This window comes from Berghia stephanieae, chromosome 5 (genome assembly GCF_034508935.2).
Source record: "Berghia stephanieae isolate SIO BIC M18660-M18661 chromosome 5, UCSD_Bste_1.3, whole genome shotgun sequence".
NCBI lineage: Eukaryota > Metazoa > Mollusca > Gastropoda > Nudibranchia > Aeolidiidae > Berghia > Berghia stephanieae.
The window spans coordinates 78,207,889-78,227,888 of record NC_088364.1 but is presented as its reverse complement, the minus strand read 5'-3'; the positions used below and the strand labels follow the sequence as shown (position 1 = coordinate 78,227,888).

At 35.1% G+C, this 20,000-nt stretch overlaps 1 protein-coding gene across 3 annotated transcripts in view; it reads right to left on the bottom strand.

The window, feature by feature from the left end:
- The window catches only part of LOC144973651 (prolyl 4-hydroxylase subunit alpha-1-like), a 64,744-nt gene that overhangs the window by 35,565 nt on the left and 9,179 nt on the right, over positions 1–20,000 (bottom strand). For all 3 annotated transcript variants that reach the window (XM_078916370.1, XM_078916371.1, XM_078916372.1), the window contains exons 4-7: positions 19,688–19,849; positions 15,854–16,029; positions 13,816–13,867; positions 9,960–10,120 (exon numbers count right to left, since the gene is read on the bottom strand). In XM_078916370.1, coding sequence (XP_078772496.1) covers positions 9,960–10,120; positions 13,816–13,867; positions 15,854–16,029; positions 19,688–19,849 — 551 coding nt within the window. The remainder of the gene's footprint in view (positions 1–9,959; positions 10,121–13,815; positions 13,868–15,853; positions 16,030–19,687; positions 19,850–20,000) is intronic.

Below are 20,000 nucleotides of genomic sequence, written 5' to 3'. Positions count from 1 at the left end.
GGGGAATGGTTATCATATTTTAGGGTGCTAATGCCAACAATTTATATTTTTGAACAGTTTAATATTAAATTCGGCCTTTAAGCATATGGTTCGTTCCGACATAATACCGTTTTGAGACGATGGGTCACAAATGTCAAGATGAATTTTATCTATCTTCAACAATTTAAGATTGGGTCTTTGTCTATTAACTGAAGGTGGGTTTCAATCATTTATCACCTGATGAAGTGAACGAAATTGTCCTGGCCCCACCGCCTAAATCTTGTCCCCCTTGACCCGATACCAACAAATCTTTTTCTGAAATGTCTTGATTGCTTTTTTAACGTATTGCTGTAATATAAATAACTTATTGCAGTCTGGGGCTATATGAGAGAGCAATCGTCACTCATCTTTTAAAAAAAGAATAAGTTAGACCCTGAAAATTTGAGAAATGACCACCCTGTATCTAATTTGCCTTTTCATTCTAAAATCCTGGAAAAAGTAGTAATACAGCAGCTAAAGAATCATCTAGATTCTAATAATCTTATCAAACCTTTTCAACCACCTGACCATGAGCATCATAGCACTGAAGATCATGTAACCTGCTGATAACAAGCGATAATGGTGATATATGTATCCTTACGCTGTTAGATCTATCTGCGCCATTCGACACAATAGATCAGGTAATCCTGTGTGATATGCCTTATTCTGATTTTGGCATCTCTGATACTGCTCTATCGTTGTTGGGCTTTTATATAATTAAGCTTTTATTTAGCGCAATATCCACTAAATGTGCTCAAAGGGCTTTAAAATAACATTGCGAGACCAAATCAACAATATCAAAACATCAAGAGAATAAAATGGGCATCAAAACATCGTCAATATACAAGACACATACAATACATTTAAAATTCAATCAAAGTAAATCTTTTCTGAAAAGTTGTTTTCAGTTTATTTTTGAAAATATCTATAGAGCTCTAAAATCTCACAGCTCTATCGTGGTCCAAATCATATCTCACCAATAGGTCCCAGACAGTGAATGTAAATTGCAAAGTTTCTAACGATGTCGATATAGAATATGGCGGCCCGCAAGGTTTGATTTTATGCCCTATCCTTTATACCCTATATGTTTTACCATTAGGCAGTGCAATACGTTTCCATTCTGTAAGCTATCACATTTATACTGACGACACGCAGCTATTTAAAGCTGCCTCTCCTCATGATCTCTCCTCTCTTGTTTGTGATTTATAAAATTGTTGTGACGCCATTAAAAGGATGATAGAAAAAAAGCTATTATTAAATGAAGATAAAACTGAAATTGTTTAATGGGAACTAGTGCGAAGCGGTCCCAAGCATGTATAGGACCGCCGGTTCTACGGTCCCTGGGAAATGTGAACCGCAAGGACCGGTTCGAACCGGTTCGTTTTCGACATTGGCCAATCACAAGGGACCGTCATACGATAGGAACCGGTCCTGCAGTAGATGGCTGTCGAACCGCTAAGTGTAAGTGAGAGCGGAGAAGGCGTTTTTCCTCAAAACATTAAAATTGTGCTATAACACTATCCATTAAGCATGTGTTTGTGTGTGCGTCTGTGTGTGTGTGTGTGTGTGTGTGTGTGTGTGTGTGTCTGCGAAGATTGATGGAGCGGGTCGGATCAATGTTAGGGAGTGAAAGGAAAAGGGATTGTTAATATTTTGTGTCTGTGACATGCTGGACCAAAAGTATGGGAAGTGTAAAGTGGGAAGAGTTTGTTTTGATTTTTTAAATTAATTTTTTTTTTGGGGGGGGGGGAGGGGGGGGGGTTGTTGTCTCCATTCCTTTTTTCTCTTTTCGTGCGGCTATGCGGTCTTGTGGTATGACACTCGCTTTCGGATCGGAAGGTCCGGAGTTCGAGCCTAGCTCGGCGCCTGGTTTAGTCCTTGAAAGACTCTTTACTCACATCCTATCACCGTACTCAGGTGTAAAATGAGTACCTGGTCGTCAACATTGTTGTCTCTGTCGGAAAAAATTGTAACATCGCCTAATAGGCGTCATGTCTCGTTCTACATGTTACGTGTTGCTATTAGTCAGGGACCTGTTGTAAAGCGCTTTGAGCACATTTAGTGGATATTGCGCTATATAAAAGCTCACGTTTTTTTGTTTCTTTTTTAATTAAAAAAAATTATATCTTTGGATAGGACGCTGTCTATCCCAAAGTACTTTTCGCCAAATTTAACAAACCCAGCTACCCATTCACTGCTGAATAGACAGAGATCAGAAGAAAAAAAAAGCTCGACTGCACCCGGGATCAATCTCTGGCCCCTTACGTGTAAAGAGAGTGCTCTATCAACTGAGCTATCGCCCCCCCCCCCCCAAATAATCTAATGGTGGTTTTTAAAATACAGACGTTATAATTGTTATTTTTGAAGAAAGCTATAGTATGTGAAACTTGTATCATTTGATTAGTTAAAACACCAAACGAAATAAAAATATCATTGTATCACCAAATGACAACAATGCGATAGAAAGGAGTTGTGACAACAGATAGTCAAAAGAAAAAAATCGGACCAGCTAGGTTCGAAACACACACGAACACACACATACACACAAACACACATCTTATAGTAGTCACATTCATTTCAAAGAATAACCCATTAGAGAAGAGGGGTGATGTTGTCAAAATAGATCATTGTAATTGCGATCATTAGTGTGTAGTTAATTAGGAAATTTACCCCGAGTAATGGAATCGTCCAAGGCGTCTCGCGGCCCATTATACCCCACCACACACACAAGAGGGCGTATGTGCAAGAGGGGATTGGTGCGATTAATTAAGTGGGATGGGTGGTTAGGCGAACGACCTAGGCAAAAGAACCGAGAAAATGACCGAGAAAAGACAGTAAAGAAACTAGAATCGCTGGGACCGTTCAAATAGAAAGATAAGAAGTGAACCGCCAGCGGTTTGTCACATTGGGACCGGACCTCCGGTCCCAGCTATTGAACCGTGGGACCGGTTCTTGGGACCGGTCCTCAGCGCGGCACTAATGGGAACTCAGCAAAAATTCAAGTCTAACCACTTGTCAACTCCTACACTAACCATAACTGATTGTGATTTTTTTTTATTTCTGAAAAGGTAAAAAATATGGGTGTCATTCTGGATAGTTCTTTGTCTATGGATCAGCATATAAACAATAATACGAAAAGTGTGTGCTGTGAGCGCCGTAGAATATCACAGATGTGGTCATGTTGACCTTTCAACAACTTGAAGATAGTTGTCTATGCTGTGGTCTTGTCACGTCTATACTACTGCAATTCACTGCTCGCTGGTCACCCTAATAACAAAACAAACAAGCTCTACAGAGTACAGAATTGTGCGGCTAGGTTCTTCTAGGTTCCATGCCTGGTCCAGGCTTCGGATACTGCATGAATTATCTCCCTCCATTCCTCCCTGTCTCTTTCTTTTTCAAACAGCTCTTGGATTGTTAGGTTGGTGAAGCCCTTCAGTTGGTCTATGAGTGTTTTTCTTTGTCTCCCCCGGGCGCGTTTTCCAGGCATTTTTCCACAACTTGCCAGGTATTCATTCTTATCTTTCCTTACTATGTGTCCGAAAAAGGATAGTTGTCGATCCGCTATTAAGGGCATTAGTTTCCTTTGTTGGTAAGTTTGTTTTAGCACTTCTTCGTTCGTTTTGTGTGCAATATACGATATTCTCTGCATCCTTCTCAAACACCACATTTCAAAAGCTTCAATGTTCTTTTGTGTTTCTGCATTTGTAGTCCAGCTTTCGCATCCGTATAACAAGATTGGCCACACGTAGCATTTCAAGACTCGGAATCTAATCCCGAACGACATCTGTTTGTTTTTCAAAATGTTTCCGAGGTCCATGAAGGCCTGTTTGGCTTGAGTTATTCTTGCTCGTATGTCTCGGTTACATCTTCCATTTGTTGTCACTATTGAACCTAGGTATTTAAAACTTTCTACGTTGGTAAGTTGCTCGCCGTGAATCGTTATATTGCAGGTGTTGTTGTTTTCGGGGTTTTTCTGTATTACCATGCATTCCGTTTTGGTGATATTCACTTCCATTCCCTTGGCTTCACTATCTACTACCACTCTGTCAACAATCTTTTGAAGTTGGATTTCTGATGTTGCAACGAGTACCGTATCGTCTGCGTATCTTATATTATTTATGTTGTGACCTCCTACTTTTATTCCCTCCATATTAGTTATGCCACTCATGATTGTTTCTTGGTATAGATTAAACAGGTCTGGTGAGGCAACACAGCCTTGACGGACTCCTTTCTTAATAGGAATGGAATTTCCTGTAGAGTTTCCGATTTTGATAGACGCCTGCTGGGTGTAGTATAATGTTTGCATGAGTCTGAGATCTTTCTCATCAGCGCCAATGGAGTGCAGTTGTTTTAGTATTTCTTCTTGACGTACTCTATCAAAAGATTTTTTGTAGTCGACAAAACAGAGGTATAGTGGGGTCTGAACCTGTATAGCTCTTTCACTTAAAACACGGAGGAGGTATATTGCGTTCCTTGTCCCTCTGTCAGGTTGGAATCCATATTGTTCTTCTGCGATTTCGGTGTTAATCTTATTCCTTAGCCTGTTGATAATTATACGCAACAGTATTTTGTTGATGTGGCTTATTAAACTTATAGTTCTAAAATTTTCGCATCTGACTGCACCTGATTTCTTTGGTATTGCTATGAAAATAGAGTTACAGAGATCTTCTGGAATTTTCCCAGTGTTGTATATATTGTTGAATAATATGTGAAGTTCATCAATTGCTAGATCTCCTAGGCTTTTTAATTGCGGCTAGGTTGGTGCTGGGTAAATCTCATTACGATAATACAAAGGACATGCTTCGAACCCTCCACTGACTGCCAGGCCCGGCTAGAATTGAATACAAAATAGCCCTCGTGTGGTTTTTTCGAGTCTTCTGTCCCCCTCTACATTCAACACTTTCTCCGACCGTACGTACCTCTGAGAAATCTTTTATCCCATAATTTAAAATTGTTAGCATCTCCTAACACTAAGCTTAAATAATTTCGTGATATGTTTCTTATGAAATTCGGACCCACGATTCGGAATGATCTCCCTCAATCTGTGAGATTTTTGAGCTCTATGGATATTATAAAAAATTACTGAAAACGTATCTTTTCAGAACATATTTACTTGATTGAATTCTAAATGTAGTTCGTGTGACTTTTGTATTGATGATGTTTTTGATGCCAGCTTTATGCACTTGCTTTTGGTTTTTTGGGGTTTTTTTAATTGTTTTTTTTAAGCGCTTTGAGATTTCCACTAAAGGCTCTTTAGAAATATTATTATTTTTATTATTATTATTATTATTATTATTATTATTATTATTATTATTATTATTATTATTATTATTATTATCGATATTAATAATAATAAAAATAATCTTAAGATTTGTTGTCATCTTAAGTCTTGTGCTATGGGAACCACTTGAAAGATCCAGAAACAAAGGCAGGCAGAATACAACATACATTGACTGTCTGCTAGATGACAAAGGAATGGATAACACACGGGAACTGCGTACACTCGTGGAGGACAGGACAGAATGGCGAAGACTTGTGACTCATGGTTGACGCCTCAAGAGGCGGCCTAAGTAAAGTAAGTAAAAGATTTGTTACTGAGACATTTTTTTCTGTTTTATTTCCGTTCTATTCAATACTTTTTCAGACCATAACTTAACCCTCTCCTTACCACCTACAGCAAAATCGTCACATTTGTTACGACACAATATACATTTTGTCTTATTCAGATTTATTTTGTACATCACAAACTTTGAAGAATGATCTTTGTTTAATTAATAAGAACATAAAGTTGTTTTGTAGAGAGCTTGTTTGAGTTTAAAAAATCAATTTTTCTGCTGGGTAAGCCTGTCATTTTTGGGAAAATACTGAAAATGATTGGTAAGGAGAGAGTTTAGGTAGCATGGAATGTTATTTTGTAAATATGAATGTCAGATATTAGGGATCAGGCACCGGTTCAGGATAAGTTCTCAAAAGATGTGAATGTAACAATGCCAGACACAGCAGAAATTGAAAAACAAAGGAGCTAAACATGCCAAAAAATAAACCCTCCTCCTCTGTTGCGGATCGAACAACGCTTCCTTTAATTAAACCACAGAGCTTTCCCATATAGGCAAAACTATTTTAATGCCTGTAAGTATGCGCGTTTTGCTTGTAAATATTTCCCCTGAGATTATGCTCCAAATGATTTTTTTAAAGAACTATAAGTGGTTATCTCTGATTCATTTAACATAACATAACATATGGTATAGGGCGAAATAGGATAACATACATTGAATGCACTTAATATTAATATTAATGCTACAAATCTATTGATTAAAGATTACAATAATGATACACGTGGTAAAGATCGTATATTAACTAAACATGAGTACATTTATGTGTGGTGGATGTACAAATATATATCTTTAACCTTGACATGAAACGTATACACACACATACACACATACACACAAACACACATATATACACTCATACATCCATACATATGGAAAATAACCATAATAAGGTAACAATGCATGATATTTACAAACAAGATTGAAAGGCATGTCAACACCAGTGCAAAACACGTATCATTTGTCCTATATAAATCTCCCATCATATAATGCCCTGTCTACTAACACCTTGAAATAATCCATAGATTTTGCATTCTTTGTTTCAAATTTCAAATTGTTCCATTTCTGGACAATACGAATACTGAACCACTTTTGTCTTATGTTTGTTTTGCATCTAGTGACAAAAATCTTAAACTTGTCCCCTCTAGTAACACAATATTAGAATATATGAAAAAAAATTATCCTATCCAGACCATGTACTAATCTATAAACCTGAATTAAATCCCTACAAATTCTTCTATAATATGTCAAATTTGGTAGCTCAAGAAGTTCTAACTTTTCCTCATAAGATAAATAATGCATGGCATAAATCTTTTTGGTACACTGTACACTTTCAATACTAATAGATTGTCTTGTATATAATGGGATCCCGGTACAATTTCCGTATTCTAGAATTGACCGAACGAGCTATTTATAAAAATACAAAAAATATGGTTTTATCAAGACTTATAAATGTTCTATAGACGTATCCATAAAATAATTATGACAGGGATCATTTTTCCTATATGTAATACTTTACATTTCGAAACATTAAAATCCAAAAGCCATGTTGTAGATCATTTGAAAAGTGAATATATATTATTTTGTAGAACGCTATGATGCTCGGTTGTACTATAAATCTTCGTATCTTCTGCAAACAGTTTGCAGGCTGAATTTATGCCACATAGTAAATCATTTATATGTAAAAGAAATAAAAGTGGTGCCAATACACTTCCGTGGGTTACACCGCTAATGACACTCTTTGATCTAAAACCATGCTAGTTATCGTTTAGCATCGTATGACTTTCAAGAAAGTTCATTATTCGATCTTTCAAGAAAGACTCCATAATCTTGCAGAATATGCATGATAAGCTGATGGGTCTGTAGTTTGCAGCATCCAATTTTTGCCCTTTTTATGAATGGCAGTAACATTGGCTTGATTCCATTCAATAGGTAAGGTACCAGATTCAAGATACTTATTATATATTGTTGATAACGGTGGTGATATTTCAAAGGCCACTTCCCTCAGTAAACACGGATGAAGGGAATCGGGTCCCATGGTTTTAGTCACGTCTAAATTCATAAATTTGGCAAGTAGATCTTTTTGTGTAATATAGAAATCGGGAACGTCTAATTGATTTGTAACAATGAAAGCTGGTATATTTGTAGTATCTTCTTGAAGAAACACAGATAAAGAATAATCATTTAAAACATTAGCTTTATCTATATCCAAAGTAACCTTGGCACCATCATCTTTCAGTAAGACACTGAAACCTGGTTTTCTTTTCTACTTCCTGTTGACGTATATCCAAAAGCCTTCCGAATTATTCTTACATTGTGCCAATGTACATTAATTCGTTTTCACAGCATATTGAACCGTACATTTGGTGTTATTTCTAACCTTGACATAATTATGAAAATTATTTGTTATAGGATTCTTTTTGAATTTATTGTATAATTTATGTTTATTATTGACTGTACGTTTAACGGGTTTTTTTTTTGTCAACCAAAATGGTTTGTTATATCTAAATTTTTTATTACGGCTTAATGGAATGTGTCTAGATTCAATAAATTTTAGTTTTTCTTTTAAAAAAACACCGTAGCCTTCAAGAGCATCCCAATTCACGGCAGTCAGGTCTTCTCTACAAGCATTGTAATTACCTTTGAAATAATCAAAATAAACATGTAAAGCATGTTTGGCGGATGAAAGATTTAACAATAGAAGGAGTGAGTCATGATCCCTTTTCCCCACCGAGGGCTTATAGTCAATATTGTTAATCCATGAATCATCGTTACATTTTACCAAGTCGAGTATATTACTAGTTTGGTTCAGCCGCTGTCTCGTAGCCCGTGTCACCAGCTGAATAAAGTAAGCATCCCTAATTGCCTCGACAAAAAGAGAGTCGGGAAAACTTAGGTATCGCTCTGTCCATTTAATGTTAGGAAAGTTGTAATCTCCGACAATGACCACGCAATTAAATTTCATACAACCTATTGATAATAACGTTCTTTTTTCATATCCCCAATGAAAGTCAGTTTGTTCTACAAGTATTTGTAAATCATAATATTCAAGTTCACACCATACACTTTCACTAATTATAGAATGGTCAAAAGAGAATATATTGGCATCAAAACAATCCAAAACATAGATAGTAACACCTCGACTCGGGTAATCATTCAAAAATAAGTTATATCCATCGATAAAAAAATGAATATCGAAATCAATTTCAAGTTCAATCTTTGGCATAATTTCAGTAAGACACATTATCGTGGGATTATGTTACTGTATCATACATTTTAATTTTAATCGTTTGTTAAGTAAGCTATCGACATTAGAATAATATAAGACAACGAAATCATAATTTGATAAAGGAATATGAAAAGACTAATTTGTTGGGGTGTCACTCTCGGGTGTTCCAGACAGGTCTGTGTTAAGTCATTGGTCTGAGTTTTGTAGTGTCAATGTAAGGCGTCTTCAGTGGAATTCTCCCCCCCCCCCCCCCCTGAAATGTAATGAGTTTTGCGTTGAGTTTGGTGGTGGTCTATCTGGCGTTGTAATTGTACCGGGGTTGTCGACGTCATGTATATTTGGTCTTTAGTACGTTTAATTGAACATTTCTAATAATTACTTTTAGATATCCCTTAACAAGATATGTTTTGTATTCAAATGCCTGGGGTTTTCATTGATTTTAATGTTGTACTTTGTCCAACACAAAGAGATAAAGGAAAAAATGGTATGAGTAAGTTAAGCAGAAGCGAATGAAATTTTCAAATCATGTGCACATATTGATTAGGTCACTGAAATTTAGCGTTCGTTGATGGTGTTTCGGGTGCGTTTGTGGTGGAACGAGTACAGATACGTTTTAATGCACCTCGAATACTAAAGAGCTTCAATTTTACTTAGACACACTATGATAAATTAGGGAGTAGGCACTGGTGTTAGATAAACATTTGAAAAAGTGTGGCTGAAACACTCCAGACAAAAATAGGGAAAAATTAAGAAAAATGACAATTAAAAAAAAACAATTGTTGTGTTTTGTGTGATGCAGCCAGTGTTTACAGCGGAAACAAGTACTCTTTAGTAGAATATAGGCATTAAATTTCGACTCAACTATCGGGAATCTTTTGTGATGTAAATGGAGCACGTCTGACCGGTTCAGGAGGCCTGAGGTTTGAATCCCGAGTTGTTTGAATAGGCTGATGTTGTTTTTTTTCTTGTATTTTTCCATTTGCTTTTTCTGATACTATATCCTACACACTTTTTTATACCTGGGACACACTACATTATCAACATGATTTTTCAGAGAAAAGTCTTTTCAAATCTTCAAACAAAAAGTTTCACTTTACCTCCAATTTTTCTCCCCTGCATGAAGAAGAAAAATTTGATACTCTATTGTGATCGTTTCTTTCTAATATTTCTCTTTTCGACAATTTCTTTTTACGGTTTTGGCTTTCCAGTAATCCCTTGAAGAACGTTTTGTCGCGGAGGGCTTTTTCATTGTTGGGATCTGAAATTGCGTTAGTAAAAAGAAAACCTGAGCGTTTATATAGAACAATATCTATAAATTTCAAGACGGTTTACAAAAGCAAAATTAAACATATAGGATGAGACATGACGCCCGAAGTCGAACAATGTTTTCGTCCTATCATTTAAAAACAGTGTCTGCTTCTATTGGAACATGGTTTATGTTGGAATCTGAGAAATATGTTACATTATCTCTGTGCATGTTGCCGTATGATTTAGTGAAGCAAGAGATAGAGAGGGTGAGAGAGATAGACAGAGAGAGAGAGAGAGAGAGAGAGTGAGAGAGGGAGAGAGTGAGAGAGAGAGAGAGAGAGAGAGGTTATAATAGAAAGACAGGAATTTAGGGAAAAGAGAAAAGTTAACACTTTCCATCTTCTTGATTTTTCCATAAATGTTATAACTAGAGACAAAATAGGATTTATTTCTTCTCTATGATTTGATGCTGTTTTAACCTTTTGTCGCCTCACTTTTTACAACAAGAACGTTGGGAAAATCTTGCATTTGCTGCTTTTCCTACCTTCCACCAAAAAAACACGTCACTTTTCATTTATTTCAACCATCACAGACAATGCCAAAAAGCTATTTTAGAGCACGTTGTCGTGTGGTTGGGCATCTTGAAGCAGGCACCTCAGTCACTAAAGTAACAATATTATCAAATTTTACCAAACGGATAATTCAATTTTTGGTGAACTTTCACAAAGTCACTCAGAATCAGCCTGCTAGAAATCAATGATTAAATTATCTATTTGTTAACAATTAACAGTCTTGCCACTTCACAAAATGAAGCGTCTGCTTGAAAGTGTCCAACCACATGACGTTGTGATTCTAAATTAGACTTTGACGTCATTAATAAATTTTATAATAAATTATTTATGTCGTTTTTCTAAGTTGGGCTATTTGGATTTATGATATGCCACTCGCTTTCGTATCAAGAAGGTCATGGGTTCGAGCCTCGATTGAGTCCTTGGAAAAGGCTCTGTACTCATATTCTCTCACCGTTCTCGGGTGTAAAATGAGTAGCTGGCCATTAACAGCGTTGTCTCTGTTTGAAAAAAAATGTAATACCGCCTAACAGGCGTCATGTCTCGTTCTATATGTTACGTGTTGTTGTTGGTCAGTTACCCTTTGTAAAGCGCTAAGAGCAAGTTTAGTGAAAATTGTGCTATAAAAATGCTCTTGTTGAAATAAGTCGAGGAAGACAACACTAGATTTTTTTTTTTGCCCTCCGTGCTTCTTGCAAACGATAGGTTGCAAAAATGATAAAACAGGACGTGCATAGAGAAGGAATGTTCAGGTAAATACAAAAATCTGGAAGATAGTTTCACAGTTCATAAAACCAGAGTTACATAGATAGAGAGCTTTATGCTACATTTCAAAATAAAACTATACAGACGATTTTAAATGTGTTTACTGGAAGTTAGAACAAAATAACAGTAAATCCCTAATTATTTCGTAGAACAAAATAAATCTGATTAAAAATATGGTTGTATAATAACGAATGTGGCGATTTTTATAATATACTATATTTATATAGCGCCAATCCCGTGTTTCCGCAGCTCATGGAACACATTCACTAGCGAGGAAATCAAACGATGCTACACACAAGTCAACAAATCAGATATGAACAGTTCTATCTATAACATTGTTCAATGCGGTATGCATAAAGGTTCAATTTGCATATCACCTCAGACGGAAATACCTTGCTTTTTATATCTAATGGAAGTGAATTCCAGACATTTAAAGCGACATGAGAAAATGCCCTTTATATAAGAAAGTGGTACACAAAGAAGGGGTTGATTTATTTATCGTAAGGATAGAGTAGGGTCATAACGGTATAATAGAGCTGATAGATTGAAAACGTGTTTTCCTATAGCTGGTAAGAAGAGAGTTAAATAATCAGGAGAATGGGATATGCAAAGTCAGAATTAATAGTCTTTTTGTGTTCCTGTTTTATTTAGTCCTTTTTTGGTTTCTGGAGAAGCGTGAGGTTGAATATTCTTCCAGCGTTTTCGGTCCTGGGCCATGTTGTGAATCTCATCAACGGTTGCCTCAACGTATTTTTATTATTTTTTCTCTACAAGCCTCCCTTGACTATCCCAAGGTGAGGTAAATCTGCTACAATTTTTTCTTTAACCTCTTCCCTCTGATTAGAAGTCTCTTACGTTTGTTCTTGTTTTTGTTTTTTGTTGTTTGATTTTTTTTATTAATTATTTTTTTGCTTGCTTTTGTTATTGTTATTGTTGTTGTTGTTGCTTTTAGCCAACCTACTGTTAGAAAGTCTATCACTCCATTTGATTTTTATTATGTGAGTGAAGTATATATGTATTATGAAATGCGAACGAAACTTTGATCATATTATTTGAAGAGTACAGTGGAAAACCCGAAGATGATCATTTTTTAAATTTTTGAAACTGCCTCCTTTTAATGATGTAAGCGGTCAAAACCTTCCTCTATATATAATATATAGAGCAGCAAAGAATTACAACCATCAAAGAGTTATGGTTGTAGTTTTTACGCTGTTCTTGATATAGAGGGGAAGTTTAGAACCCTGTAATAACTCAAATAGGGCAGTCACAAAAATATCAAACTGGACATCTGTTGTCTTTACCATGTAGTCTTCAGGTGTAATAGTGTCTGTCACATATTAACCTTCTAAGCTCTATACTTACTAACTTACTTAATCCCCTTTGGGCCATGGGGTACATAGGGCATCCATCAGACATCTCCAGTATTTTAAAAAATGTTACAGTGGCTGTATTTCAGGACAGGCAGGCCTGCCTCCTTTTTTTATTTCCATGGCCCTTTGCCAAGTTTATTTGGGTCTCCCCCGCTTTCTATTCCCATCTGCTGTCTAATACAAGGCTATCTTGGGAAGTGACCCATTTTCCATTCTGGCCACATGACCCAGCCAAAGTCGTCTTCTCTTTATTTGGCTCCCAGTGTTAGTTCATTTAGCTGTCTTTAAGAAATCCACTGTTTTTATTTTTGTAGGCCAAAATACGTTGAAAATTTAGACTAGTGTAAGATGTATAAGGGGACTGTTTTCACAATAAATATGTCTTGATGTTTCTAATACTAAATTTATTTTATATCGTAATTGAAATCCATTATAGCCTTAAGCCAAGACAACACGTCTTGAGATTCTATTTCTTTTGACCACGGCATCATTGTTCCGTCACATACTTACCACACTTCTAAAAAATGAGATTTGTCCCTTTCACTAAGAATTAACTGCTTGAGATAAAGGTTGGATTATGATTTATTGTTGATATTCATCTCGCAATTTAGTCTTTTGCCAGTTTATTAACGACCATTTTAGAATGATCTTTTCTGCCTCTCATGAAACAATCCAACTTGTTCTAAGTATGTTCGTGCCGATGCGACTGTAGAATCAAAAGATTTGCAAGTCCGTGACTTCAAGGCTCGTGTTAAAAAGCGATCAAATTCTAGTTTTTGCGAGTTAAGTAGAATTTTCAAAAATCAGTACTGACAGACATTGAAGACATAGGAGGTTTTAATGAGCTGCCTTGCTTAATCTATAACAAATCTCCATTTTCTATTGTAAATCATCTACGGAATTATTTTATGATTTAATAAAGTGAGGATGGTTTTCTAAAGTGCTGCATGTGAAGTATGCAAACAAAACTTGAATTATAACAAAATACCTTTCAAACTTACCGATATTGAGAATTTCATTAGTCATCTCTAAGGCTGATGGGATGTCCTCCATCTATGCAAGGTCATAGAAACAGAAAAAAAAAAGTTTAAAAAGAAAAGTGTTCTCATTATTACTTTTATAAATACTATTATCAAAATAATCATCCTCACCATCATTATCCTCATCCTCAACATCCTCATCATCATCATCTCATCAGTAAGTATATTTTATTGTAATCATTATCAATATTATTATTACTAATATTATTATTATTATTATTATTATTATTATTATTATTATTATTATTATTATTATTATTATTATTATTAATTATTATATTATTATTAATATTATTATTATCATTATTAATATTATTATTATTATTATTATTATTGTTATTATTACTATTATTATTATTATTAAAATTATCATAATAATTACTATTATGATTATAGTTCGGCTATGTGTTCTTGTGGTGTGACTCTCGCTTTCGGATCAGAAGGCCCTGGGTTCGAGCCTCGCCCGACGCATAGTTGAGTCCTTGTGAAAAACATTTTACTCACATACTCTCATCGTACTCAGGTGTAAAATGAGTACCTGGCCGTTAACAGTGTTGCTTCTATCGGATACATTGTAATATCGGCTAACGGGCATCATGTCTCGTTCTATATGTTACGTGTTGCTGTTGACCAGGGACCTTTTGAAAAGCGCTAAGATCTTGTTAATTTGATATTGCGCTATATAAATGCTCAGGTTGTTGGGTTTTTTATTATTATTAATATCATCATCATCATCATCATCATCATCATCATCATCATCATCATCATCATCATCATCATCATCATCATCATCATCATCATCATCATCATCATCATCATCATCATCATCCTCATCATCATCAACATCATTATCATAATAATCATTATTATTATTATTATTATTATTATTATTATTATTATTATTATTATTATTATTATTATTATTATTATTATTATTATTATTATTATTATTATTATTATTATTATTAGCAGAATTATAGTTAATCGATGTGCTATTTCTTTTTTTAATGCACAATTGGAATGCCATTAAATTTAGTAGCGAGTTTACCCGTTCCTTTCTGGTCTAAAAAACATGCATTCTGCTGCTCATTAAACGATTGTGGCATTAGATTATATCGAAAAGAATACATGAGTAGCTGACGTTTTGAAAACGTCCTAAATCACATCGTGATAAAAAATGAGTTAAAACAATCTCAAGCTATTTTATGAACTCCATAGACTCACTAGAGAAAATTTGGAGCTTCAAACAGTGCGGATATTGCTTGATGCGGCACACAAGACATGTATTTTCCTCTTTAAGTCAATAAATAAATGACAAAACATTGCGGTGTTCTTTGAATGATGGAAATGGGACTTAGAATCATATATTCTGTTCCTTAACAAAGCATCATAAAGAGAGCCCCATTAATGTGCCCTCTTTAAACTATGATTTAGTGATCAATCCAGTTCTAGATTATGTGCGGCTATGTGGTCTTGTGGTATGACACTCGCTTTCGGATCGGAAGTTCCTGGGCATAGTCCTTGGAAAAGGCTCTTTACTCACATTCTCTCACCGTACTCAGGTGTAAAATTAGTACCTGGTCGTTAACAGCGTTGTATCTGTTCGGAAAAAAAATTATAATATCGCCGTCATGTCCCGTCCTATATGTTAAGTGTTGCTGTTGGCCAGGGACCCCTTGTAAAGCGCTTTGAGCACGTTTAGTGGATATTGCGCTATATAAAAGCGCAATATTTTTTAAATAGATTATTTGTTGTTGAAGCTGGCTTTGGTCCCCTTATAAAGCTCGTTGTATAGATCTATTAGATAGGCGCATCATTAGCTAGATACCATGGCCAAGGCATTTCATGAAGGAAAATAGATAATTCATCAAACAAAGAGTCTAATGCTATCCAAAGTATGTGGCGCTAAACTATTTGGAAAAGGCAGTACGATCTGAACGTTTAAATTTTACTGGTTCTACATATAAACTCAACCTTTAAATTTCTATCTAATAATTACATCTTTGTATGATGAAGCCATGTAGCTCATGATATCTGCACATCTTTTGTCTGTACATTCTCCTGGTTTCTCCGTGTTGTTTTTCCTTTTATTCAAGGCCTGCTCCATCCACAATAACGTGTAAAGAGCGTCAGAATCATGGTCAGCGATTACACACAATTCAAAGCATTCGTCCTCTGTAAAAGTTTGCATTTATTTAAATAATGATAATGAAATTCAGTGATAACATTAATTTATAGTCGGTGCATTGAAAAATCTAACAAGTTTTGAAACAATTACAGATCCATTAACACATGTGTGAGACTTTACATGACAATATTGGAATCGTATTCTAGATTCCATATGATAGGGTTGTTGGCAAATACATAGTGTGCCAAACTTGATAACTCGTACGTTGTGTGCTTGACAACTCTTTCCAAGAAATCGTAATGATGACAATGCTTTAAGAAAAAGTCATATCAATAATAATAATAATAATAATAATAATAATAATAATAATAATAATAATAATAATAATAATGATAATAATAATAATGATGATAATAATAATAATAATAATAATAATAATAATAATAATAATAATAATAATAATAATGATGATGATAATAATAATAATAATAATAATAATAATAATAATAATAATAATAATAATAATAATAATAATAATAATAATAGTAATAATAATCATCATCATCATCATCATCATCACCATCATCATCATCATCATCATCATCATCATCATTTTCAGTCACTTTCAAGCAATATCCATCCTTTTCAAGAATCGTGGTGTTTCACATACAAGTATGGAACAAAAACGTGTTAAGTAGCTTCAAAGTGCATAAAATGTAACAATCCAGACTCAAAACCCTTCCTCAGCTAACAGGGAAAAAAACGATAATGCTATACGAAAGGAAATAGGAAATTCATCACACGGACTCATCTTCAACTCCACAACCATCTTGATGTAATGAATATTTATGATCTGTAGTTATGCACTGAAAAATTACGCTTGTTAAACTTCTCCATGCTGTGTAAATATGTCAATCTATATTTGTATCCCAACCGACGTGCACTTATTTACAGGTCTGATGACCCAACTCATTTTGAGCTTTTTCTTGTAAGAGAAACTCAACAAAAAAAACCGACACAAGATATTGTCCATTACGACAATGTTAAACGAGGCCCATAATAACGTTCGGAAGTCAGACCTGCATCATATATCTACACGACAATCCCAAATTATTGCATTTTTGGAACTATTTTTAATCTATATATGTAACACATTATCTCAAAACGGTATTACTTCGGGGTAAACCAGATGCAAAAAAAATGCGAATTTAAAATTAAAATGAACATAAATGTGACATTTTAGTCTTTGTTACTCTGAAAGATTATGTTCATTTTCCTCCTCAAAACAAAAATATTGAAACCAAGTCTCATACTATGGAAAATTGAATTTATAACAACCGAACATAGTACCGTTTTGAAACGGTTTGTCACATATTGTCTTTTTTTTTGTCTTTTACAATGCCCGAGCCTTTACGTGTACGGTTTTCAACACAACACAATAGGTTGGTTGTGCTTCATGTTTTGTTAGAAATTACTGATTGTGCGGTTATGTAGTCTTGTGGTAAGACAATCGCTATCGGATCGGAATGTTCTGGGTTCGAACCTCGTTTGGCGCATAATTGAGTCCTTGGAAAAGACTCTCTACTTACAATCTTTCACCGTACTCGGGTGTGAAATGAGTACCTGGCCGTTAACAGCGTTGTCTTTGTCGGAAAAACTGTAATATCGCCTAACAAGCGTCATGTCTCGTTCTACATGTAAGTGTTGCTGTTGGTCAGGGACCAAAGCGTTTTGGGCACGTTTAGTGGATATTCCGCTATATTGTAAATAGTAAATAATGAATTTATATAGAGCCTAAACATCCACGTTAATCGTGCTCTGCGGCGCTTTACTTAATAAAAATTTTTAAAAACAACAATATTAAAAATCACGACACTACATGATATAAGCATGAATACAAAAACAAAATCTAAGCAACATCTATTTCATGGAAAATAAGCCTCATGGAACAACTCAGTCTTCAGACATTTCCTGAAAGATGATACATTTCCACAGGACTTTGTCCCAGGACTAAGTGCGTTCCATAGGCGTGGAGCTATGGATGAATAGGCTTCTTTTTTAAAAACGGAAAGTGGATTTTGAGGTGGTTAACTTTAGTTGGGACTTAGATTATCTTAAATTTCGAGTGGGTTCATATTTTTAATCAGTTCCTGCAAATATTAAGGTGCCAATCCATCCAGACATCTAAAAACATAGCACAATATCTTAAATTCTATCCAATACTTCATAGGAAGCCAGTGCAATTCCTGGAGAACTGGTGTTATATGATCTCTTTTTTTCGTTAATTTTATAAGTCTAGACGCTTTATTTTGATTTTTTTTGTAGTTGATGAATTAATCTACTTTGACAGCCAATGAGAAGGGAATTGCAATAATCTAATCTGCTAGTAATAAAAGAATTAACAAGCATATTTGTAATATCTTCACCAATATAATGTCTGATTCTTCCAATGTTTCTAATGTGATAGTTACAGCATTGGCATATTTTTTAAACATGATCTTCCATGGATAACCCTTGATCTAAATACACACCAAGATTTCTCACACAAGAACTAGGTTTAATAGCATTTTCGCCCACAAGTATCTCATTTGTAGATATTTTTGAGAGTTGATACCTATTTCCAAAAATTATCATTTCCGTCTTGTCATCATGAAATTTAAGTTTGTTTAGTTTCATCCAATCCTTTATGTTAGTAATACAATTTTTCATGACATATACTGATGACAGCTCTGAATCATTATTGAGTTTTGTATACAGCTGAGTGTCATCAGCATAAAAATGAAAACCAATGGGACAAGTGGATAACATATGAGAAAGGGGAGCTGTATACATTGTAAAAAGGAGGGGGAAGAGAAAAAAAGCTCAAGTTCTTTTTTATCGAGGACAATAAATACGACTACAATATTATCATGGTGATTATGATGATGACGATGATGATGATGGTGATGATGATGATGATGATTATTATGATGATGATGATGATGATGATGATGATGATGATGATGATGATGATGATGATGATGGTGATGATGATGATGATGATGATGATGATGATGATGATGGTGAAGATGATGATGATGATGATGATGATGATGATGATGATGATGATGATGATGATGATGATGATGATGATGATGATGATGATGACGACGACGATGATGATGATGATGATGATGATGATGATGATGATGATGATGATGATGATGATGATGATGATGATGATGATGATGATTTTTACAACATTATAAAATTGAGTTTTTATATAGAGCAATATCCACTAAACGTGCTCAAAGTGCTTTACAAGGGGTCCCTAGTCAACAGCAGCAATTAACATGTAGAACGGGACATGACGCCTTTTAGGCGATATTACAATTGTCTTCGGTCAGAGACAACGCTGTTAACGGCCAGGTGCTCATTTTACATCTGAGTACGGTGAGAGATGTGAGTAAAGAGCCTTCTCCAAGGACTCAACTATCCGTCGAGTGAGGCTTGAACCCAGGACCTTCCGATCCGAAAGCGAGGGTCATACCACTGGACCACATAGCCGAACATGATGATGATGATGATGATGATGATGACGACGACGACGATGATGCTGATGATGATGATGATGATGATGATGATGATGATGATGATGATGATGATGATGATGATGATGATGATTATGATGATGATGATGATGATGATGACCGTCCTATAACTTACCTGTCAACACATGTGATTTGAATCCAGACAGATTACCGTTGGCAACCTGTGACATGTCCAGGTCATAAGTGCTTTGTAATCGATTCAAACCTCGAGCAGCGCCTCTGAGGTCCACAAACGTTGGGAATTCGAAACGATCTTTTTTAAACCTCTGAAACATGTCTGTAAAGAAACAATAAGTTAATAGGCGGATAGTAATCAATAGTCACAGAAGCAAGCATTAATCGTTTTTTTTTTTTAAATACAGCGTTTAATACGAACGTTTTAATATTACTGCGTGTACAACAACATCACCGAAGCAGAAAACCATATT